Raw genomic sequence first — 24,669 nt, 5'->3', positions numbered from 1 at the left:
CTAAGCAGAGGAAGCTTAAGAGTGAATCACCGCTGACTGGAGACGGAGCCCACCCTGATGGGAAGCAGCGAGCATCACCTCCCCTTAGAACTTAAAAGAAGCACAATGGAACTTACCATTTTTCCAGCTTTTACCCCAAGGACCTCCAGCCACCTGCTGCCTGAACAGCCATGTGTCTGCCCAATGGGGCTGTGTCTGGCACGGTGCTCAGGCCACGCCGTCCACCAACCGGGCTAACCACATGCATGCTCAGGAGGAGTTGGGGCTGTTTCGGCTGCAGGAGTGAGACATCAGGCCCAGAGTGGAGGAAGCCACGGCCCTATGACACTTCACGCACGGGCGTTGGGCCATTTATTTTCCCGCAATGATCAAGGAAACAACACCCTGCCTTTTTCCTTTGGTTCTCTTCTTGTTTGGGGCCCGTGGATTGTGTCTGCTGCCTGGCTGTGAATGGAGAGAAGAACTGCTCCAGACGGACACTGGGCACACCGTAGTGGCTTTTCCACATGGCACTGAAGGTTTTGATTAAAGAGGTGGAAAAATGGAGCTTTTTCTTCTTGTCAGCCAGGCTGTAAATCAACCTTGGAGTAAGGAAATGCTGCCCAAGGCTGCTGTTCGGGGACCTCTCTCCTTTGTCTTCTGGTTGGGATTGTATAAGCAGGTTTAATTTCAAGCCAGGATTTGGGGTTGGAACAAGCCCCCATTTGCCCACCTCCTGCCAATCCTGCTTTCTTCCCCCAGTTCCCATCCCTGGAGTCGAGCAAGCTGGGCTGAGTTAGTTCACGGAACTCAGAACCAGCCAACTGGAGGGTGTGGGGAGAGAAGCGAGGACAGAGGAAGCCCCAGTGACTTGGGCAGCATTTGCAGGGTCCTCTGAGCGTCTGGCCTTGACTCTGGTTTCACAGATGGTGACTAGTCTGGATTCTTGGCGGCAGGTGGTAGATACTTAACTCCCGGCTGCTCAAACAGAGGGGGAATCTATTGAAAGAGTGGAGGATAGGATCCAATGAAACCAGGCACCTGAGCTGAGGAATGCCCCCTCCAGGCCTTCTCCCAGGGCAGCTCCAGCTCCTCCCCCAGCCGGCCGCCCCCAGGCCTCCAGCCCGCGGTTTCTGCCTGAGACAAGCACTGACCCTCCAACCGGCGGGAATGAGAAAACCCCAAAGGAGAACTCTGACTCGTCCAGGTGTCATGAAGGCAGGGAGGAGACCAGATGGCCTCATGAAGGCTCTTCTGCTGGGCAGACTCCCTTGCTCTCAGCCTCCCTGTCCCCTGCTCTGGGAGTGCACGTGCGCACACACATATTTCGCAAATATATTGAGCGCCTAATCCATGCCAGGAGCATCATCAGTGCATTTCAGCAAAGTGGACTGGAGAGACGATAGGCTTGGGAGCCAGGCAGGCCTGGGTTTGAACCTCAGCTCCACTGTTGTGGATTCTCTCTCCGAGCTCGGATCGGGTACTCGCTGCTCACAAGCATGGTGCTCCACTCTGCTGAGACAGGAACAACAACATTCCCGCCCCTCAAGCTCTCTAAGGCTCAGTTTCCACATCTGGGACTCTGGAACAACCAGTCCCACGTTGCGGCATTGCTTTGGGGAGCAACAGAAGTATACATTTGTGGGGAAACTCACGTCGAGGGGCCAGGGACTGTCAGGTCAGCCCCTCTCCTGGGGGCCCACCACTGCCTCCAGGCCTGGCTCCTGCTGGAGGCTGACTGCCTCCGCTGCCCCCACCCACGGCTGGCCCTGGCACTCTGTGCACAGAGCTTCCCGCAGCTGATGCAGATCCCCTCATGAAGGATCGAAGGGTGGCTTGGGTATGGCTGTGGGCGTGCGTCTCCCCTGTTCCTGTCCTGGAGGAGAAATAGGGGTAGCCCCCTAAGAACGGTTGCCTCCATCCTGGTGTGTGCAGGGCAGGCAAACCCCCAGGCAGCCCCTCGTTTAGGAGGAAGGGGACCCCCTTGAACCCCTTTCTTCCAGAGTGTCTTGCCTCTCTCCTGCTCAGTTTTTCCTGAAAGCCAAGTCTGTCCATGTAGGGAAATTGCAAATAGTTTACATGGGGAATGTCAGCTATCCACGTATGAAAATATACACATCATTAAGCCCTAAGTACTTGCGTCTGGAGATAGAACGGACCGTCTCCTGGGCTGACCTTTTGTCCACTGACGGAACCGCTGCTAATGAGTGGGAGCTCCTTGGTGGGATGTTTTCATATGTTGAAGTGAGGCGTATGTTGGCCATTAGCCTGTGTGTGTGTGTGTGCACATGTGCGGGGGGTATGTAGGACAGTGCAATATAAATAGCATTTGCCAAAACATGCAGAGCCCACTGCACGGCATTATCCAGCCCCCATGGGCATCCAAGGAGGGCTTGCTCTTCAAGGCCACAGTCGTATCCTCCTCACACTATCCGAGAAGGACTGTGGCGTCCTTGGAGGACGTGACGGTGCTTGGGCATAAGGCTCTCTGACCAGCTTGCCTGGGTTTGAATCCTGTCTTTGCTTCCATGCTCTGTGTGACCTTGGGCAAGTTACTTAACTTCTCTGAGCCTATTTCTGCATCTGTAAAATGGAGATAATAATAATAAAACCTACCTTGAGAGGATTAAAAAAGATAACCCCACGTAAAGCTCCCAGGACTTAGCATATGGTAAGTGCTTAAGAAGTGGCAGTGATGATGGTGATGACAATTGTCACTGGGAGGTGGGATTGGGTGGAAGGTCCTGCCTGCTCAGAGAATCATCTTGGATGAGGTTGCGTTGGAAGCGGGTTCTGAAGACTAGCTGGGATTTGGATGTGCCATGATGGAGTGGGAAGGGCTCCTTCCAAGGGAACGAGCAAAAGCCCAGTGGTGGCTGGAAAGCCAGAGCTTGCCCAGGAAACAGCGAGTGTCAGGTGAGAGCACTGGCAAGCAGAGGGCAGGAAGGGGAAGCAGGTCGGGGAGGACATTGGGGCCAGGTCTAAGAAGACGTTGGACTTAGTCCTCTGGCAGTGGGGACCAACGATGCCGTGTGGTGCAGAAAAACTCCCTTAGGGGCCGTTGTGTCAAATGCCAGAGCAAGTGGTATCAGAGACCTGTGAGGGGCCTACTGAGTGCTCCAGGCCAGAGAAGAGACTTCCTGAAACCAGGGCAGTGAGGTGGGGATGGAGAGGAGGCGTGGGTGGGAGGGATACCAGGGCTAAGATTGCTGTGCGTGCATGCTGCCGTCTGTGAAATGGGGACTAGTTGGTTTTGAGTGGGGCCAGTGAGACCAGAGCTCTATCCTTCCCCCAGAGCCGGCTCAGGACCCCTGATTTAGAGTCTGTGCAGCTCAGATCCACTCCCCAACTCTGAGGCCCACCATGAAGCCGCTCCAGATATCGATCCCGGCTCTACCATGGGCCAGCAGTGTGATGTTGGAGGGGTCCCTTCTCTCAGTTTCCCCATCTCTGCCATGAGTGGTTGAATCAGTTAAGCCTTCTGTGATCTCTGCTCCATCTCGGGTCCTGGATCTCTGAACAAGTATAGGGCATGTGTTTCCAGAAGGCCCTGAGGGTGGCACCAGGGGCGCCCACTTCAGGATTATTGATGACTACTGAGGAGGTGTTGGGGGTGGTTCTGAAGAACCTTTCACGGCCCTTCAGTCATGCTCCATCCCTACACGCCTCCAGGGGCTGTTTCCATTTCCACTCTGACATCCTGAAACAGGAGGCCTTGAAGTCGGGAGAATCTTTGGAAACAAGGTCCTCAGACATGTGGAGATTCTCACTGATGCAGGAAATGGTGTGCCTTCCTCCTGCCAGTCATCGCGGTGCAGAGGGAGACAGCAGTGCCCAGGGAGAGCAGGTGCAGCCGATGGCAGCTGCACTTGGAATGCCACCCCTGGGGCTGATTCAGCAATCAGTGGCTGCCCGGGGAGAGAACCAGCCCCCAAGAGATGGCAGCACACCCCGTCAGCTGTTCCGGCTTATTAACATTCTCTAGATGAGTCCTCCCCCCTCTGAGCTGCACCCCCTACTGCCCCCTGCTCACTCCAGCCTCCAGGCCTTGTCCCCAGCAGTCCCCCTCCACCTGGAAATCCAGCCTCCCCCTCAAGATCCAGCTGTCTTCCCTCTCCAGGTCTCCCTCCCAAACTGATCTCGCATTTTTTCTCTCAACTGCTATTGCAAAGGCCACACTCCTCAGGTCTGAGATGAATCACTTGGTAATTATTTCAGGTGTGCCATCTGGCCTCCCTACTCTTGGAGGACACGGAGGCCGGTCTACCTGTGGGGTGTCTGTGCCAGGAAGCACAGGGGCCTGGGGGTTCAATAGCGCCACCTTGTGGATGACTGCTGGGCTGGCCTCGGCAGAGCTGGGGTTGGGCGGTCAGCCTGCCCTGGGGCTTCAGTCCCTCTCGCTGCATAGCCACTGAGGGTGGGCGTTGGAACATCCGAGGGAGGCAGAACCTTGGGTGTGGTGGGTGATCAGCACATGCTTCCTGGACTGAGGACTGAGTAAAGCTCCCCTGGGGTGGCTTCCTACCCAGGCCAGGCCCGTGTCTTCCCCACCACCATCCCTCCCTCCCCAGCCTGCCTCAGTGTCTGAAATGCTCCCGACTGTCCTGCTTGGGTTAAGCACAGAAGGCCCTTGTGAAGCTGCAGTTATGACCCGAGAGGGGCGAAGCCTTGAGCAATTGCAGCACCAGGAGGTTCTGGGGTGGTGTCAGCCTTCCCATAGGTAATCACCATTAGCCTGCAGGTCACCCCAAACCAAGCACATGCTCGCTCCAAAGCCATCGCTATGCAAACACAGCTTCACGACAATCCTTAGCTCTTCTATCCAACCAGTCTGCCCCCCAACTAAAATCCTGAGGCCTCTTTAAAATCCCACGGCCACCAGTGCATTGAATCATATACTGGTCGTCAATACCGTGCCTGAATATGGCGGAGGTTTTGATGGAGCAGAGGATGAGAGAGGTCTGGCTTAGGCCACGTGTCGAAGTTTAGGGTCACAGGCAGTGGAGGCTGCATGAGGGCTCTGAGAACTTAACAGGAGGTTGGGGACCAAAGGAAGGAGAGGGGCTTGGAGAGGAGTGAAGATGCAAAGCCCACTGGACCGCTCATCCATTTCTAGGGGCTGCCTGCTCCTGTTCACAGTGGCCTGAAGGGCTCTGCTCAGTGCACTGTGGTGCCCAGGAAAACACCTCCGCAGCCTCCATCTCTTGTTGCCCTACAAGGTGCATTCTGGTTAACACAGAGCGCAGGAGCTCCCTGGATCCCCAGAACCTGTGGCGTAAGTATCAGGAACAGCAGAGAGGGAGTCTGGGCCATAGCGGGAAGGAGGTAAGAAGGAGCGAGCGCTCTGAGAGATTCCTAGGAGGGACTACAGCCCACCAGGCACATGCTGCGTCTGTCCTACCACTGGAACTGCTGGCAGCCTGGCCCCGTCCGAGCGCGGCCCCTAGTTCCTCTGGTGTAGGAGATGGACTCAAGGTCAGCTTCTCATTCCACACGGGCCAGTGGAGCAGGCTCTTTCCCCTCCGGGGGAAGGAGGCTCTTATCCGGAGGTACAGACTTACAGAGAATAGAGAAAGCACAGCCAAGCTTTAATGCCACCGCTGTCCCACCCTCCAGCCTCAGGGTGGAAGAAATGAGGAGAAGCCTGAGCCGCAGAGAGAAGCCAGGTGCAGATTCTTTTGCTCCAAGCGTGAGTTCAGGGGTAGGACAGGTGGCCCTGCAGCCCACACTTCCTCAAGGAAGCCAAGTCCTTTCTCGTCAGGCCACAGGGGGAGAGCTCTCTGGTCAGTGGTCCCGGGCAGATGTAGCCATGTCCCCGAGGCATGTTTTACTATCTTACACTGTCCCAGGTGTTGGCTATGGAGCTCTCCTTAAGGAAAGCTGGGGGTCATCCTGACTGTCCTTCTGGCAGGGCTGGGCAGACTGGGCACAATGAGGTTAGCCAGCTGGTTAGCTTCAGCTTCCCAAGACCGTCAGGAGGCCAAGCACTCGTGGCGGAGCCTCCGGCAGAGAAACCCTGTGTCCAGTCCTTCCTCCAGGCCCCGGAAGCCATGCCACCAAGAGCTAATTCCACACGTTTGAAAGGAAACTTGGTACCTAAATTCACACTGGTACTTGTTAAAGTCAAGGCCTGCCATCTGGAGGCTATTGAGTGACCAAAGAAATAAAGTGTCACTTCAAAGTACCGCTGGCCTGAGGGGGCCTAGGCCCCAGGGGGAGTTTTACCAGAGACCTCCACCAAGACGCCTTCTCCCGGTTGCTTTCAGCTCTGCAAATCTCTAAGGGCCTTGGGGCCTTTGGTTTGGTTAGAAATTAGAGGAACATCTTTAACAGGGAGGAGGATGGTATCCATCCTTCCTCCCCACCCTGACCCTAAGCTTCATCCCAGAGGGACAGTCCCTGCTAGAGAGAGCCACAGTGTGCCCAACCCTAGCCCTCCTGGCACACCTGAGTCCTCAGTGCAGTGAGAATGGCAATCCTGTCCAGAGCCCGCCTGGCCTCCCTTCCCCAGCCCACCTCACAGGCCCCCTGGGACCACAAGGGGTTCGCTTCCTGGAAAGAGATCTGAAATGGCATAGGATTGTCCTGGCTCAAGTCGCAGGGGCTAGATTGCAGGGGGCTGTGGTTGCTGGGGCTCCACAGCCCTCTGAGCATCCTTTTTCTTATGTGATGTGGCAGACCTTGCATGCAGGCTTCGGAGAACCTTGCACTGGGTCTCCCTTTGAAACGAGCTCCCCTGCATGGAGGGGCAAGAGCAACACCCTCTGCTTCCATTGATGCAAATAACAAACGTCCGCTGAAATGCCCCTTTGAGTAGGTGCTGGTCTCACCCTCCTGGCAGGTTTGGGTTTCCGTTCCCAACTTAAGCTGGCCAACAGCTTCTTATTGCCTTTTTATTGGCAAAGGTGTCACTCCCTGGAGTCACTTGAAAGGGGTTTTGGTTGGAATCGCTTAATCTCTTCATGTTGAGCCAAAGGCTGAGTTTAAACCTGTGGTCGTTAAACCAAACGCATTATTACCCGCTCATTAACTCCCGTCAGGGCTTGGACTGTGGGCAGCATCCCCAGAGCCCTCCCGCCAGCCAACCCCAAAGAAGGAGAGTGGTGTGACTTCATGCGCACAGCTGGGTCCCTCCTAGATCCTGGACAGCCCCTCCCATCTGCTTAGGAGGAAGCCGAGTGGCTGAGAAGGGAGCCCAGTTGGCTGTCCTCTGTGCAGGTGGGAGGGCCCGTGAGGAGGGGGAGGTCTGAGGCCAAATGCTGCTTTGCCTCTGACCTCATCCTCTGTGAAACCTTTCCCAGATGACCCCACCCCGCAATGATCTCCCCCTTCTCCGAACCCAGCGGCTCATTGCCCTGAGCTGCGTCATCTTCCGTGTAAGTTCTGCCTGCTTCTGCTGCTGGAGGGCCTCACAGTGCCCTGGTCAGCCCCAGGGCTAAGCTCACACCTCAGGGGCCTCCTAGGAGATGGTGTGGGTGAGGGAAGCACAGGTGGCCCAGACGCCCCACCACCTCCAACCAGATTCGCTCTAGACCCACCCAACCTGGGTTCAAATCCCCTCTGTCACTTACTGGCTGGGTGACCTTGGGCAATTGACTTAACCTTTCTGAACCTCAGTTTCCTCATCTGCGAAGTGAGCATCATAATAGTATCTGCCTCACGGAGCCTTAATGAAGATTAAATGAAATAATGCATGGAAGGTATTTCATTCAGAGCCTGAGCAGAGTGGACTGCAATATTGGTAAAACCATTGCTACCCATTATATTATTTCTATTGGTTTTAAATATTGGGTCTACCAATAAATTTCATTTGGAAGAGGAGAAAAGAAGTTCGCTACTGAAAGAGTTTGAGAGCCGTTGAGTTCCAACCAGTTCATTTTATACACCGCCACAGATAGCCAAGAGAGGCAAAAGAACTCTTCTGTTAGGATATTACTTTATTTCACTTAGGTCTTACTGGAGAAAAAGTGCTTTGAGGTCGAGGACCACACTGACTTCACCTTTTAACAGCCCCCCACCCCGCCCCCATGTGCCCCACACTGGGCTGGGCCTACTGTGGGCAAGGGCGCCCTCCCTGGGTGAAGTCTGATGACAAAGTGGTGGTACATCTGAGTGCATGCAGGTGTGCAACTCGTCTGCCTCTCCTGAGGTCCAGGAAATGCTTCTGTTTCTCCCATGGCCCACCCACTCAACATCTCTCGTCTTTGCTGACCCACCTCAGGTTCAAGGGCATTTCCTGGCACAACACATTGTGCCGTCTTGCTCAGTAACAAATATTACCGCGGGCACCAGTTCTGAGCCGGGCACTGGATCCTGCAAACCATGGTTGTATCAGCTCTCCTTCTGAGGCAAGTTTGCCCATGGCCTTGGGGTTTGTTCTAGTATTTGATTGCTCTGAAGTAGCCTGCAGTTATTCATCCCCAAGAGACTCAGCTGCCAGAATTCCCGAGAAAGTTCCCCAAGTCTTAGAAGCAAAAATCCTACAATTATCAATTCCCAAATCTCAAAGGACCCGTAGGGCGTCTCTGGAGCATCTCCTTCCTGTTACAGAGGAGGAGATGGAAGCACAAAATGGCCAAGGGCTGAGTCAGACCAGAGCTTGGGGCTCCTTCTGCCATGTGAGCATCTTTTCTGCAAAAGGAGCAGCAGTTGCCCCAGAAGCCAGTCCTCTGGGGGTTGCCCTTCTGCAGTCTCATTCAGCAGATTTTTAGTGTGAGGAGGGCAGAGAAGGGCAGAAGCTGGGGGGAGCCACCACTGCCCAGAATTGGTGACAGCAAACAAGCCTGCTATTCTGTGTAACTGGCTTGCAGCATTTACCATGACAGCAGCTCCCCCACACCGGAGGCCTCCCCCACCCAGGGGCTGGGTGCCTCTCAGGCCTTGCTGGGGAGGGAGGCGCCCCGTGGGCAGGGGAAGGCCTGCAGAGAGGGCAGGGCCTGGGAGAGAAAGAAAGAAGGGAGGAAGGAAGGAATGTGGGCATTCTGAACCGTGGGGAATAGAAAATGAGCCGCTGATTTCCTTCTCCAGGGCTGTGCCAGGCTGCCGCTGCAGGCTTCCCTCCACCCCCGGGATCAGCCCCCCAGACACCACCCAATGGGCTTAGCAGAGTAACCAGCCCCAGGGTTGCATTTCTTTCTTTCTTTCTTTCTTTTTTTTGAGGAAGATTAGCCCTGAGCTAACTGCTGCCAGTCCTCCTCTTTTTGCTGAGGAAGGCTGGCCCTGAGCTAACATCTGTGCCCATCTTCCTCTGCTTTATATATGGGATGCCTACCACAGCATGGCGTGCCAAGTGGTGCCATGTCTGCACCCGGGATCCGAACCGATGAACCCCAGGCTACCGAGAAGTGGAACGTGCACACTTGACCGCTGTGCCACCAGGCTGGTCCCCAAAGGGTCGCATTTCAATAGCTGGGAAGAGAAAGCAAGCCTTTCAGATTTTAGTGTTTTGGGAAAAAAGATGTGTTTACACCCTGTCTTTCTGAACCCACTTCCAGCAATTTTCTGAATTATCCCTGTGATTTATTAAAAACCCACCTCGTGGCCCAGCTGGTTAGCGAACAGCTGGCGGAGGGTGTGTGGCGGGAGGAAGGGATGTGGGCGTGGGCGGGCTGCCTTCTGGCTGTCCCAGCACCTTCCCAGAGGTGGCTGCTGCTCCTGGGTAGGACGTGGAAACTCTCAGAACTGTCCTTTCGAACTTGAAATATTTAGGCCAGGCAGCTTAACCTAGAAGGAGAACAAAATGACAGTGGTCACGTTGATTGCACACTTTCTACTACTGGGCCAAAGGCCTGGCCTGGAGCTGTCTTTGATTCCTGGAGAAACTATTATTCCTGATCATCTTCCTGATGACTGAGGCTGAGCAGTCAAGACCAAAGTTCTCCAGCTACAAGCAGCAGATCTGGGGTTTGAACTTGGGTCTGCCCACGCTGAAGCTGTACCCATTATCAGTGTTCTGCGGATGAGGGCAGTGAGGCTCAGAGGAGTCATGTGACCTTCCCGAGGTCACACAGACTGAAAGTGGCAGAGCCAGAAATCTGACCCTCAGTCCGGGCTTGTTCACCCCCTTCCAGCCCAGCCACCTGCCGGTGCCACCAGACCCAGGAGTGGGCGGGAGGGGGAGACGGCTGCCCACCGTGTGCTGGGGCAGGGCGGCTGTGTGCCCCACGCTTGTGGGCAGCCCTGGCCACCCTGCCCTCCCCCTCACTGACGCCTCCTCTTCTCTCGTTCCCTCCAGTCCTCAGTTTTCATTGCGCAAGTCAGCCAGGACCTGGTCTCCCAGGCAGAGGAGAAGCTCCTTCAGAGGCCCTGCAAAGAACTCTTTTCTGCTTGTGCGCAGTAAGTGCTCCCACCCGCCTGGGCTCCCTCCCTTCCCGGCTGGGCATCAGGCCCCTCGGCCACCTGGAGGGGCTGCCGCTAGCCTCCACCTGGAACGCTGGGTACCGGGGGCAGGTCTTCAGTGGCCCAGAGCCCCAGCCAAGCCACCCAGCCGTTTGTATACTTCTTATGAAGGGGAACAGATACCAGGCTGCCAAGTCCAAAGAAAACATCTGCTTCCAAGAGTGTTGAAAGCAAGTGGCTCTGCAGGCTGTTGAGACAGAGGAATGTGCAAAAATGTGACCCGCTCTGGGTGGTTTGGAACTTCTTCCCAGGCCCCCCAGTTCCCACCACTGCCACCAACCAGAGCGGGTGGCGCTGCTGCTGCAGGAGAGGGGCTGCGGGCTGCCTTCTCAGCCTCAGCTGGTCACCTGTCTGCAGCCTGCACAGGGACCCTAATGGAATGTGAGACAAGTTGGTGGGTGTGGTGCCAGCCGTGCATCAATTAAGCCCCTACCTGTCCTGCACACACATGTGCTATGAAAGCGAAACACACACATGTCTGTGTGCCTACACACATACCACTCCCCATGAGCTGACACACGCACACACACAAACATACATGCACGCCAAGAGCCGTCCAGAGCCAGATCACCCCACACAACTGGATGAGTCTAGGAGCTCTTTGTGTGCCCTTGTTCGGCTTTTGCACCACAGACATTAATTGGGTGCCTGCTGTATGCTTGGCACTATGCTAGGTATTGGGAGGATACCATGGTGAACAAGAACCCAGTGCCACCTTTAATGGAGCTTACTGCCAGGCAGGGAAGACAAGACAGCCAGCGCCCCTAGGCACTGGGAGCATGATGATAAGAACAGAGAGCCAGCTTGGGGCTCAGCTCTGTGTTAGGGGCCAAGAAGAGGCCACTGTGAGCAGAAACAAACCTGGTTGCTGTCCTCTTGGAGCTGGTCGAGGGTCAGATATGACAGTGGGCGAGGTCCCTGAACTGTCACCCTGACCCTCCAGGAGTGCCCATCACGGCCTCCCATGCCAACCCCTGTTTCCAAGTTTGGCAGGACACAGCCTCCAACATGCCCCTACTCTGCATGTCCGCTCCCTCTCCTGGGTCCCAAGGGCCTGGGCCGGATTGCTCAGCAGTGCCACTTTTCAAAGGGAAGAAGCCTGCCCTGCCTGCAGCCAGGTGCTGAACCCTCCAGGGGGACCACAGCAAGTGACCAGTAAATTCTGCTGCAGGGACGAAAATCTCCCAGGCACTTCGCTGGTTCCAGACCAAGTCCAGAGCCTGGGCCCTCAGGAGTCTCCTCCCGGCTCTGCTCCCCTCCACCCACCGCCTCCGAGTCCCAGCCCCTCCCCTGCATGTGGTTAAGTCTGACTGTTCTCATCGCAGCTCATGTCCCTTCTTCAGAGAGATCTGTCTGACCCCCCAGGGACCTCACTTGACTCTAATTCATGAAACAGGTCCCTGGGGTCATTTATTTAATGTTTGTGGTTTGTGACCCCATCACAATGCCAACTGGATGCTCCCTGCTGTACCCCAGAGCCCAGAGCAACACCATGGCTGGTGCTCGATAAATATTGACTGGTGGGATCAGGCAGTCCATCTCCACCAACCTTTGCAGAATGACGGGCCTCTGGCCCCTCGGGCCGCATCTGCCCCGTGTGTTTGTGTTTCCAAAGTCAGGAAATGAATGAGGTCGGGTGTGACTCTGCTGGATATGGCTCTGCCCATCTGCTTCGAGATGGAGATGATAAAATGGTCCTCTGTTTGTTCCCTCTGAGCCAGGTCCGTCCACGACTATCTGAGGGGAGAGCCTTTCCACGAGTACCTGGACAGCATGTATTTTGATCGCTTTCTCCAGTGGAAGTGGTTGGAACGGTGAGCGCTCCTTTGGCACACCCCATGCATGAGTGTGTGCCAATGTGTGTATGTCGGGGGGCGGGGGGTGTACAGGTTTTTCACCTGAGAAGTCATATAAAAATCAGTTACCTCCATGGGCCCAAGGTTCAAATAAAATTAACCATCCTCCTCCTGTTAATTAAGTTCTTTTGTATTCTTCTAGAAATGCTGTCTGCTTATTAAAGTGCACACACACAGGCACCCACTCATGTACACATACGCACAACATCTTGTTCCTGCTTTTTTGGTTCACTGTCCGGGAATTCTTCCTCTGCCAACAAATAGAGAGCTGGAATGCATTGTACCTGCCTTATTTAAGCCAATCCCCTATTGATGGGCATGGAGGTTGCTCTCAATTTTGTGTGCATCCTTTCCTAAGTAATGAATAGCTATGTACATATATCTTTATGTACTTTTGCAAGTAACATCCGTAGAAATTCTTACTAGAAGAATTTTGGAGTCAAAGAGCCCTGTTTTAAAGCTGTGAGGGGCTGCCAAATTGCCCTCCCCAACAGCTGCCCTCACTGCAGTCCTTCCAGCGCCCCACTGCCCACTTCCTATCAGCTTCTTCAACACCGTTCTTGTGTTTTCCTGTCTGGCACATGGGCAATGGGATTTCCATCTTGTTTATCTTTCATCTCCACTAATGGGTGAGACTGAGTGTCTTTTCACGTTCTGTTTGCTGCCTTATTCGCTGCAAAGTGCTCTCACACGCACGGTGGTGACAGCCAGGCCAATGTGGCCTCCACGTGACTGATGAGGCAGGAGAGCCACAGAGGGGATGTGGCTTGCCTCGTCCCCCAGCAAGCTAGTAGTGTAGCTGAGGGGGGACCCTGGCCCGGGACCCCCAGAGCGATGCTCTGCCTGCCACACCATTGCAGGATTTGCAGGACAGAGCGACGCCTGTGTTAGGTCCCTGCTGGGCTAAGCTGGCAGACGAGATGGGAGCGTCCCCTTCCAGAGCCTGAGCTGCCCTGTGCCCCTGAGGCCTGGCACCCACGGCCATCTGGGCACCTGTGGTGGGACAGCAAGGGGCCATCCTGCTCCTGCATGGATATCCACACCTTCGCTGGCCGAGTCCCCTGCCGACGCTTTGAAGCTGCAGAACAGGGACCCCCTAAAAGCCCCATTCATGGCCCTTCCCTGCCCACTTTGGGGAGCCCAGAGGAAAACCCTGCTCTGCAGCCAATGGGGGGACACTTCTCCCACCCTCACTGGCCGGGACGACAGCAGTGGACGGCATTCTCTATTGGAGCACTGACTGCCACCGGCCACCTCGCACACGCAGCTATGGCTCAGCCTGAACGTCCTGCTGAGGGTCCTGGCGCCTCAGCCTGGTCTGAGTGCCAGCCCTGCCTTCTCCAGGGGGGCCTGGGGAAGGGCTGCTCAGCTCTCCATGCCTCAGTTTCCTCATCTGTGAAATGGGGATAATAATAGTGCCTCCTTTGTGGGCTTGGGGTGAGGATGAGAAGAGATAAGCATGGCACATGCCTAGACAAGGCCGGTGCTCAAAAAAGCTCAGCTGTTCGGCCCCAGGAAGTCCGCTGCCGAATGGAGGTGCTGTGGTTGTCGGCGCGATCACCAGCATCATCGTGGTCCTCATCCTCATACGTGGGATCCTGGGAGGAGCAGCTGACCCGGGTCAAGGGTCGATCCTGGTTCTGATGATCCCAGGACAGTCTGGTGGGGATGTCTTCATCGGGACTCACCCCCCGTCCTGGGGCTCTGGGCTGTGTAACATGTGGCCCCAGTCTGTGCCTACCTCCCTTGGGTGGCACTGTGGGGTCAGGACGTAGAACGTGTGCTCTGCCTCAGACTGCCTGGACTCCATTTCCAGCCCCACCACTTACCCTCCGTGACCTTGGGCAACTCGCTTCTCCTCTCGAAGCCTGAGCATGTCATCCGCAGAGTAGGGACTGTAATAGTCTCACTTCCCGAGGCTGGCATGAGGATTCCATTAGTCCCTGTGCAAGGTGCTTTGAGTGTTGGGGAGTGTCACCATAAAGACTCCTGTGTCCTTTATTCCTAGAGTTCTAATAACGACACCCGACTCTCACACAGAAGCTTACAAAGCAGTCTTTGGATGCAAATACCTTTTCAGTATCTCCATTTTACTGAAGATGCAAGGCTCAGAGAGGTTGATAGGTTGGCCCTGGATCACACAGCAAGGACCTGGCAAGGCTGCAGCCTGAACCCCAGGCCCCTCCCTCAAGTCTTTCACCCTTAGTCCACCTGGCACTCCTGTTCCAATAGAACCCTTTAGCTGTGGCCGCTGGCTTTCATTTTACTTGTCTGTACCAAATACATGAAATGAAGAAATGGACTTTTAAATCCATGTGCAACTGTAAAGAAGAGATGCCTTTTTGAGGCCATGAAGTTGTTGAAGCCGGTGGGGCAGGACCGTGGCCTAGACGTGCGCAAATGACTGACAGCACAACCTCCTTCCCCATCTCTCTTTTTTTTTTTTTTTGCTAACAAGATCATGGCCTGTTCATGCTGTACTGTTGAAATATTAAAGGGATTTTTTTTCCCTCCCAAGGTTAACCAAGAAATTCCTCGGAAATTGTATTACCCTCGTTTCCCCTAGCAGAGGAGTTCTGCGGTAATGTCGACCGACTGTTTGTTCTCCATGTATCGTAAACTGTTAGGCGCAATGCCTTCATGTGGTTTCGAGGGCAGCTGGAGGAAACGCTTCCCCGGGCCGCATGGCGGGTGCTGGCGCATGGCAGGTTTCTCTACGGCCGGCTGCTCGTGTGCAGAAGAAAGAGACATGGCAGTGGAGAGTCCTGCAGAGGGCCAGCTCTGTGCTCCCCACGGGGACAGGGCCCCGCTTTCTAAAGAAACACCAGGAGAGAGAGAGCGGGACACAGCACAGGACTCCAGACAGGCATGCCAGGGAGAGCCCTGGGGTTCTCAGGGCTGTCCTAAGACATCAGTGTGGTGCCAGAAATGCAATTGCCAGTGAAACCCAAATCCTCCTCAGGACCCAGCAGCGAGAAGAGTTTCCATGAGAGAGTCACTCAAGAGCTCCTGGGTGACTAGAGGCTCACTGGTCTTTCTTGAGCTGACCCAGTTCTTTGGGTCGATTCAGTCTCACTTCAATCCCTGCCCTGGTCGTTGGGGTGTGGTTTGGAGCCATTCAAAAGAGTCCTGGAGATCTAAGAGCCATTTTAACATTGCAAAAGTTGGTTGTTCTTTATCCATTAATCAACTGACAGACATTTAGGTTGTTTTCATATCTTGACTCTTGTGAATAATGCTGCAATGAACATGGGAGTGAAAATGTGGTATGTATACACAATGGAATATTACTCAGCCTTAAAAAAGAAGGAAATCCTGGGGCTGGCCCAGTGGCATAGTGGTTAAGTTCATGTGCTCTGCTTCGGTGGCCCAGAGTTTGCAGGACCCCAGCCACAGATCTACACACTGCTCAACAAGCCATGCTGTGGTGGTGTCCCACATACAAAATAGAGGAAGAACAGACAGATGTTAGCTCAGTGATAATCTTCCTCAAGAAAAAGAGGAAGGTTGGCAACAGATGTTAGCTCAGTGCCAATCTTCCTCACCAAAAAAAAAAAAAGAGGATGATGAAGGAAATCCTGCCATTTATGACAACATGGATGAACCTGGAGGACATTATGCAAAGTGAAATAAGCCAAACGCAGAAAGACAAATAGTGCATGACCTCACTTGTATGTGGAATCTAAAAAAGTCAGACATAGAATCAGAGAGGAGAGTGGTGGTTGCCATGGGTGGGGAGGGGATGGGAAATGGGAGATGTCGGTCAGGGGTACCAGGTTTCAGCTATGCAAGATGAACAAGTCCTGGGGATTTGACGTACAGCATGGTGACGATAGTGAACAGTATTGTATTATATACCTGAGATTTGCTACGAGGGCTGATCTTCAGTGTTCTCACCAGAGAATGAAAGAAAGGAAGGGAGGGGTAACTCTGTGAGGTGAGAGAATGTTAATTCGCTTGATTGGTGATCATTTCCTGGTGTATACATATAGCAAAACATCAAGTGTACACCGTTTGTCAATTACTCCTCACTAAAGCTGAAAAAAGGAAGAAAAGCTGATTATTCTTAGCCACACAGGCCAGCGATGAAAAAGCCCAAGCTGTCTGCAACATGGAGCCCCTCACTCCACCTCAGTGACCACTCATGTACTTACTCCAAGAAGCCCCACCCCGGCCTCTGGTCAGAGGTTCTGCAAATGGCTTTGGCCAACTAAAGTGGGGAGTCAGGACACAACTCGGTGATTGCTGCATAAATGCTACTTTGGGCAGACAGCATCTTTTGGTGTGCTGGAGGTATGGGGGAAATACAACACAGGGGCCCTCGCTGGTGGAAAGGCTGGGAACCGACCGTGGAAGATTGCCAAGACTCGACTTAGAGACGAGCAGCCTGTGACCCTTGAGGAGGCGGGTCTTCTCGGGCTCTGCCAGGCACTGTGTCCCGCAGAAGGGAATAGCCCCAGGCTCCCGGTCACAGGGAGGTGGGGACAGGGTGCAGGCCGAGATGCGCAGGTGTGGGGAGCGCTGCAGTCACCTTCCCGGCCTCCCATGGCTTCTGGCTCCTTCCCCTCTGCCTGCGGAGACGCAGCTTCCTTCTGACTTCAGCCGCATGACTCGCCTTTGGGAAAGAGGGGAAGCACACGGAAACTGGGAAAGAAACTGCGAAAGTGCGGTGAAGCAGCTTGGGCGCATGTTTTTCAAATCATCTGCTCTTCCCTCCAAGTAGTTGCTTGCGCGTCTCTCAGGCTGCGGGGCGCCACGGGCCAAGGCCCGGGATTTGAAACCAGCCCCAGAGCAAGTCCCGGAGGGTCCGGTAGGCAGCCACGGTTCCCGGGGGCCCCAGGGCCTGGTTTGGAGGGCGTGGCGTTGCGCCTGCGCCGGCTGCTTTCAGTGCTGCCCTGGTCTGTTTCTTACGGATTCTGCGTCTTAACGCCATGAGACCAATGTTGGATTCTTGCTTTTTTCCAGGCAACCGGTAACCAAAAACACTTTCAGGCAGTACCGAGTACTGGGAAAAGGGGGCTTTGGGGAGGTGAGTGAACATCCACATTTTCAATGGGAAGTTCTGGCCTCTGGCCCCCTTCTCTGTCCCTTCCAGGTTGGCCTAAGGGGTTCTAAGCAGGGATCCCGAGTGAAGGGCTCAGTCGTGCGCCCCCTGGTGGAGAGGGAGGGTGAGGTGCAGGGCCCTGGGGAAGGTCAGGCGTGTCTAAGGTGGGAAGGGAGGGTGTGGAGCCCTGCTGTCTGCGGCAGGGCGGGTGAGATAGCGGTGCCCTTGGAGCCAGCCTCAGGCAGGGCTCAAGCCTCGAGGGGAGAAATGGGCACTCTCGATTGTGTTTGGAGGGAGAAATGAGGGCCCTAAGCGACTTGGCCAGATGATACTGTTAATATGCACTGTTATCCTTTATCTGATCTCCCCAATACGTGAGGCAAGCCTTGTTATTCCATTTTAGAGATGAGGAAAGCTGAGGTTCAGAATGGTTAGGTGACCCAGCCAGGGCCAGACAGCCAATGAGGGGCTGAACTAAGACCAGACCCAAATGCCCTGGTTCCCATTCCTCTGAATTATAAAGTCAGGGATCTTGGGGTCTCCCATCACTACCCCCAAAATAAGCCTCTCCTACCAGCACCTAGGGCTTGAAAGTGCCCAGTAGTCAATGGCTGCATTGGGTTGGAAGCTTGCGACAGAGAAAATCTAGTTGCCTCTGAGAGAGAGCCGGTACTTTAGGCCTCGGCCAGTCTAAATGTTGGCATAGACGGCTGATCCTGCGCCTGCCAGGGCTACGATTCACCTAAGGGAGGAGGAGGCAGGGCAAGGTGGCGCTGCAGCCAAATCTTGAGGGCAGGGTCCAGGGCAGCGTGTGTCGAAGGCCAGGCGTCATCAGCTCCTGTGGCTGGGAGCACCTATGAGGCCCGGCTCTGGCCCCGTCTGTTCCCAGCCCTGGAGACCCAGCATCCTGGCCTTGCAGGAGCTTCGGGCAGACTTTCCTTCACGTGCTGGGCTTCTTTCTTGCATCTCAGGTCTGCGCCTGCCAGGTTCGGGCCACGGGCAAAATGTACGCGTGCAAGCGCTTGGAGAAGAAGAGGATCAAAAAGAGGAAGGGGGAGTCCATGGCCCTCAATGAGAAGCAGATCCTAGAGAAGGTCAACAGTCAGTTTGTGGTGAGTGTCCCGGCCCAGGCACAGGCCACCCTTCTGGTGACCAGGGCCTCTGTCCCTTGGGAAGGGGGTGGTCCTCCAATGTGACAGGTCCTCAGAAAGGCAGCCAGATGCTCCCTCCATCACAAGGCACCTCGTGGTCATTTGTGGCTGACTTTATCCTGTTGTTGGAGCTGGCCTGGCTGCCCTCGGCCAAGTGAGGCCAAGCCTTCTGTTAACTCCTCAGTGGACAAAACAAGCCCACCCTGGGCCCAGCCAAGGAGCTTTGTTTCCACAGCCCCCCGGTGGGCTGCTTTCATCACAGTGAGACCTTGGTGTCAGTGGCTTAGAGAGCTCCCTTGTGTTTATATCTGTTTGTTACTCCATCTGGGCTGGGCTCTGCCACAGTGACAAATTATTCCCCAGCTCCCAGTAGGTGCAAACAACAAAGGCTGTTCTGCCACTCACATAGAGCGCAGAACGATTGGCCAACCTTCTTCGGCTTACAGCTACACCATCCGCAGTCTGGAAAGTGAGTGCTGGGGGTCTGCACAGGGACCTCCACTGCCTCGGCTGCAGTGACATCCTCACTTCCGCCCACAGTCCATTGGCCAGAACCATTCACTGCAAGGGATGAGCCAGCCACAGGGAGGCAGGGAAATGTGGGTGTTTGGTCAGCTCTAAGTGTCTCTGCCACTGGTTATTATAAAAATTAGTATATGCACAGGTGAAAATCCAACCAGCGCAGACAGGTACAAAATAAAAACAAAAGCCTGCCTGTTTGAGTAACCATTCCAACGTGTTTGATTCATGTACACGCTTTATTACTTTTAGCCAGTGGGATCTTACTACCAAGTGTATGTTGCCATATTTTTCGCCTTAAATTATAGATCTTTTTCTCTATCCAGGCCTAGAGCTGTACCTCTCTTTTAAGCTGTGCTCCATTCCCCTGAAATACAGGGAAGAGATAAACCGTAACCTGTGCAACCAGCCCCCCCAGATAGATTGTCCCTGGTTCTTAAGCCGCTGCAAACAAGGCGGCTGTGTCGCTCCTTGGACGTCTTTGGCACAGTTGTGAGCGTGTCTGTAGGGTGTGCTCCTGCTGGGGGAATTGCTGTGTCAGAGGGTGTGTGCATTCCCATTTGGCAGCTGTCCCTAAATGGCTTTCCATGAAGGTCACTCCAATTAAACTTCCACCAGCTGCGTGTGAGGGCAAGAGATGCCGTCAACCTAGTGCTTCCGTCATTCTCCAGGGAGGAGGGGGTTTTATAAGGTGATGCTCAGAGGGAACAGAAGTGTGTGTCTCTGAGTCTCGTCCCAGGCTGCCCCCACTGCCAGCCGCGTGCAGGGTGAAGGTGTGGGCAGTGCAGTGGTGTTGTGTGGAAGGTGGCGGACAGGCTAACACCAGCCATCATTTGGGCCCTAGGCTTCTTTGAGTCCAGAACCTTCCTCTGTGCTGCCAGCCTCCTTTAGGAGGGACCACTGGTCACTACCTCAATGCTGCCCATGGAGCCCTTGTCACTAAAGGAAGGGGCAGTGCTGGTTCTGGTCAGGGTTGGTGATGGTGGGACCTGCTTGGGGAAAAGGGCCATATGCTTGACAAACCAGGGATGGCACACGTTCAAGGGCCTGGACCTTGCTCGACTGTGCCCCGCCCAGTGCCCCCCTGGCAGGGAGTTCCCACAGTGCCCTTCCTCAGCCATCACCTGGGCAGGTGTGGGAGGGAGGGGCAGCAGCAGCAGTTGGCACCGGAGCACGGTCCTCAGAGCTCTCCTACCCGCGGCCGCCGTTCTGTCTCCTGTCCTTGGAAATAGCTCCTGTGGTTCCTGACATTTGCATGCAAGTTTTATGGCCCACCCTGTCCCCAGCCTAGCCCATGGTGGCCAGATTTCATTGGTACCAGCTCCCTAAGTGGAGAAGGACGAGTACCGCCCAGTGGGACCTGCTGAGACCCTGCCCTGCCCCTCTCCCACCGCCGCATGGCCTCCGTCCTTGGCCACTCGGGTGGCTGGTCTCCGCCAGCAGGGACTAGATCCTCTCTGTTGATGGTCCCTTTGACCAGGCACATCCTGCATGCAAGAGGACGCAGTCTTTGCCAAGCTATGTTCCACTTCACGAAACCCCACTGTTGCTGCAGTAGTGAGCCCTGAGCCCCGAGGGCATCTGGACCTTGCTTTTCTTGACTGGCCAACAAGGCCACACGTCGTTTTCACCATCTGATGCACACACACATGCTTTTGTGGTGTGAACACACGGACACCGTCCTGTTGGGACCCCTGAGAGGGCAGGGTCCTGGCGTGTCCTCCCCCCTTGCCTCTTCCCCTGGAACCACTGAACTGGAAGGAGTGAGTCCTTCAGCATCCGAGAGGGGCAGTGGGCAGGGGCCCCTGAGGCCATCTGGGTGCAGGGGTGGCATGAAGGTGCTGCAGCTCCCCCACCCAACCCTCCCGCAGCTTCGAGGACCCTGGGGAGGAAGAGCCAAAGCAGGGGCAGCCGCAGAACCTCACCATGATGCTGTCTCTGCTCCCAGGTCAACCTGGCCTATGCCTACGAGACCAAGGACGCCCTGTGCTTGGTTCTGACCATCATGAACGGGGGCGACCTGAAGTTCCACATCTACAACATGGGTAACCCCGGCTTCGATGAGGAGCGGGCCTTGTTCTACGCGGCGGAGATCCTGTGCGGCTTGGAGGACCTGCACCGCGAGAACACCATCTACAGGTGCGTGGACGGCTGCCCCCTTCCCTGTTGAGGTCTGAGTGTGAGGGGGCCGACCCTGCTACACCCTGGATCTGCGGTCATCCCGCCCCGGGACTCAGGCCTGGTCATCACCCTTGTGGGTGACGGTGCTTGAGTCGGGCAGACTCCCACTCTGGAACCGAGTAAATGAGGTGGGCTGCTTAGGGGGGGCCAGGTGTGTGAAGTGATGCTCCCTCAAATTTGATGAGGATGGGCCATGGCCCCTGGTCCCCTCCAACCCAGCACCTTGGGAAGCTCCGTGGAGCCTGGTGGCCGTGATCTGGCCAGGCCTGGGAAGACTTTGGTAGGCCCACCATCACAGCAGACGTCAGAATGGACTCTGTCCGTCCCACAGCGTCCACCTTTCTAGGGCCAGGTGTCCAGGTTCTGGGGGCAGTGGCCTTCAAACTTGCCTCACAACCCTCCTCAAAGAATTTTGAAAGTCTCTGTGCCCTCATACATTCTAAGTGGGCATCTGAAATAGTCCATCACATGTTTAAATAGTGGCTAAGATTGCTATTTTGAAACTGGAACGGTGACATCACATTTTTAAAGGTAACCAGTGGAATCTAATTGCCGTAGCAAATTGATTTCCACCGTCATCCGTCTAAAAAAATGCGTGAAAACTCTTTAATGGTGAGGAATTTCCTATCATTTTCTTCTCTACTCCCCTCCTCCCCACAGAATGTTATTGTAAGGTAATATAGTTTTTGCCTAAAAGTCTTTCATTGATCAGCATTCGGTGTTAAAATAGTTTCTTCTGTTGAGTTGCCATTATAATTATTATTGGTAGACCCAGTTCTGGGCAGGCCCCTGGGGTGCTGACACCCTGGAGCGGGGCACCATACTAATATTCAGGAGGGAGGAGGAGCCTGATTTACTCCTTGAGTTGGGGAAGAGAGCTATTGAGAAAGGGCGGGTGGGAGGGGAGAGCTGAAAGGATGCCAGGACAGGGCACTGTGATGTTAAGGGTCCAGAAATGGGTCCACTGGAACCCGGCAGCCAGCACACCCCCTTGCCCCCTTTGGAGAACTTTGGCCTGGAGCTTCTGGCAGAGAGCATCTTGGGACCCCAAAAAGGTTTTGAAAACAAGAAGGAATGGTCTTGAGGACATGCCCTGCCCTCCACACTATCTCCCCATTTGCACTTTTGTTTTCCTTCAAGGGAGAAGATAGAAACATTTCCCTAAGGGTTGAAAAGAGAATTCAGCACTCGATTGCCTTTCATTTAAAAAAAAAAACCGAACAGGTGGCCCTCCAAGTCCAGCTCCTCTTCTAGGGAGGAGGAGAAACACAGGCCTCTCTGGCCCCAGCTGCTTGCCCTGGCCTCTCGGTGGAGTTGGGTTCTGGCCCACGCCCACTAGCTCTCACCAACCTGGTGGCCCCTGCTTTATTGAGATGAGGGCTCCTGCCCTCATTTGGAGTTGTTAACACATCAAAAGAGTGCAAATGAAACAGCAACAAAAGTATTTTGTAATAGGTAACTACGTATAAATACCAATTATCACTTTGTGCGTTGCCCCACAGGATTTGGGTACATTAACCACTCCCCATGAGGACAGCTGCCATCAGTTAAATAAACAAAGCCAGTTGTGGAGAGTCAGAGCTTCAGTCCAGATGCTGTGTATTGTTTGCCCGACGGCTTAACTGAGTTGCACACACTATTGTATTGGCTTCTCTTTTACACGTGGAGAAGACCTTTTACTAGTAAAACCACACGCTTCTGCCGCCTCTCTCCCCTGCTGAGAGTGGAGAAGTTCCCTTTCTTGTGAGCATGCTTATGTCATCAAAGAGAGGAGAGACAGGGACAGGAGGAGGTGGCTGCACCTACAGCTGTGCCTTCTGGCTGTGCTTTCTCCCAGGCTGTAGCTCAGCTGGAGTTGGGGAATGTGCCAGGCTTCTGGGGGCCCCATCCCAAAGGCGTCCTTCTCCTGGGATTGCCATCCTCTCCCCTACCATTCTCTGCCCAAATCTGCAGCTGCTGCTTTGTTCTTAGTAACTTCCCTTTCTTCTTTCCCAGGCCCTGCTCTGCCCTCAGGGCATCCCAGAGCATCCTGAGACCTCAGGGTCTTCCCAGCCCTGGAGGGTTCTGTTACCACATCCTCCAGAAGTATTCTCAGCCCCAGGGGCTGTCAGCATGTGGACAAGTGCCAGGACTAGCCTGGGCCTAACCTCCTTCCCAGTCACCCTCCAGAGTCGGGAAGATGCCTATGGCAAACAGTAGCATTTGTTTTAAATTACTAGGAGAGAAGTTAACCCAAGATTGTCTTGACCCAGAGAGAGACCAGACAGCCTGAGCCAAGAGACGGGAAGGAAGCACTCAGGCCTGGTTGGCCCAAAGGGGTCATCCCAGATGTCCTTAGGCCCTCGCTGCCCGGAATGCCCACACTCACATGCTCGTAATCTTTCCCTTTCAGAGATTTGAAACCTGAAAACATCCTGCTGGACGATTATGGTAAGTCAGGGAGCAGCCCGGGAGATCCTTTTCCAGCTTTGTAGCCGAGGTGAGCATCGCAACCCACAGGGAGCAGGGGGCCTCCCAGCGGAGACTCTCAGAAGCACTGACCCTGGGCCCGCGGGAGGGCAGTGGGCAGGTAGGGGAGGACCCGCTCCCACTCCTCAGTCCTGGGTACCTGGGAAGGCAGTGGGCATGGATACCGCTCCTGCTTGGTGGAGAAGCAGTGTGGCTCGGTCAAGAGAGAGAGAGAGCACTGAGTGAGGAGTCCAGAATTTCAGATACTGGGCAAATACTTAACTCTCACACAACTTCTCTGCACCTCGTCTTCCTTGTGTGGGAAATGGAAACAGTGGGTCCTGCCCTGCCTGCCTCAGAGGGTAGAGGGTGGTGGCGAGGTTCTGGCAAGGGAGACCGAGGGGAAATTGCTTTGTCAACTACGGCCAGCTGTGGCTGTGTTAGGGGTTGTCATTGGTGCATCACCATTGTTACTTTCCTGTGTGTGTGTGTGCATGTGGGTGTACACACCTGGATGAACAGCTACAGTAACCTTTCACAACTGTGTAGCCTGTCACGCCTGGGAAATGGCTTTCACATCTTTTGCACATCTTTCGTCTGACTAGATCTTCCCTCTTCACTGAGGGGCAGGGCCCACATCCCTGCACCCATTTTACAGATGACAAGATTGAGGCTCAGAGGAGCCAACCCACCAGAGTCACCCAGCAATATCAGTGGGGAGCCGAGGCCAGAAGACAGGTGTCCCCCGCAGCATGCCCCAGACCCCAGGCAGCCGCGGGCAGAGGGCAGGAAGAAGGGGAGGCGGGTCGTTGGTGACCTGGAGAGAGGTTTGAGTGAGATGCTACCAAGTGGAGGGACAGGCAGAGGGCCCAGGGCCCCCCGCCCCTCTCGGACAAGCCCAATGCCCTTGGGGTACCCTGCTGGTCTCAGAATCATGCCCACCGCTGACCTGTGGCCCAACAGCTGGATCTGCGTGCTTTTTTCCCTGGGTCCTGCCTTTGTCGGGTGCTGCTAAGCAGGGGAGTCCATACAGCTTGGCCTGGCGGGGGCCCTGGCATTGGGCCTGGCTGAGGTCCGTACTGTGGGGCCCTGG

At 54.8% G+C, this 24,669-nt stretch overlaps 1 protein-coding gene across 9 annotated transcripts in view; it reads left to right on the top strand.

Moving 5' to 3' along the window:
* GRK5 (G protein-coupled receptor kinase 5) overlaps positions 1 to 24,669 on the top strand; it is a 219,470-nt gene that overhangs the window by 178,534 nt on the left and 16,267 nt on the right. For 5 of the 9 annotated variants that reach the window (XM_014849237.3, XM_070482324.1, XM_070482333.1 and 2 more), the window contains 6 exons: positions 10,214 to 10,314; positions 12,099 to 12,191; positions 17,199 to 17,262; positions 18,249 to 18,389; positions 20,896 to 21,086; positions 23,521 to 23,558. In XM_014849237.3, coding sequence (XP_014704723.1) covers positions 10,214 to 10,314; positions 12,099 to 12,191; positions 17,199 to 17,262; positions 18,249 to 18,389; positions 20,896 to 21,086; positions 23,521 to 23,558 — 628 coding nt within the window. Of the gene's footprint in view, positions 1 to 5,095; positions 5,255 to 10,213; positions 10,315 to 12,094; positions 12,192 to 17,198; positions 17,263 to 18,248; positions 18,390 to 20,895; positions 21,087 to 23,520; positions 23,559 to 24,669 lie in introns of all 9 variants that reach the window. The other 4 variants (XM_044749935.2, XM_070482308.1, XM_044749947.2 and 1 more) reach the window with 2 other exon arrangements.

Source organism: Equus asinus, chromosome 2, assembly GCF_041296235.1.
Source record: "Equus asinus isolate D_3611 breed Donkey chromosome 2, EquAss-T2T_v2, whole genome shotgun sequence".
In the NCBI taxonomy this organism is placed as follows: domain Eukaryota; kingdom Metazoa; phylum Chordata; class Mammalia; order Perissodactyla; family Equidae; genus Equus; species Equus asinus.
This window is presented reverse-complemented; position numbering and strand designations above follow the sequence as displayed.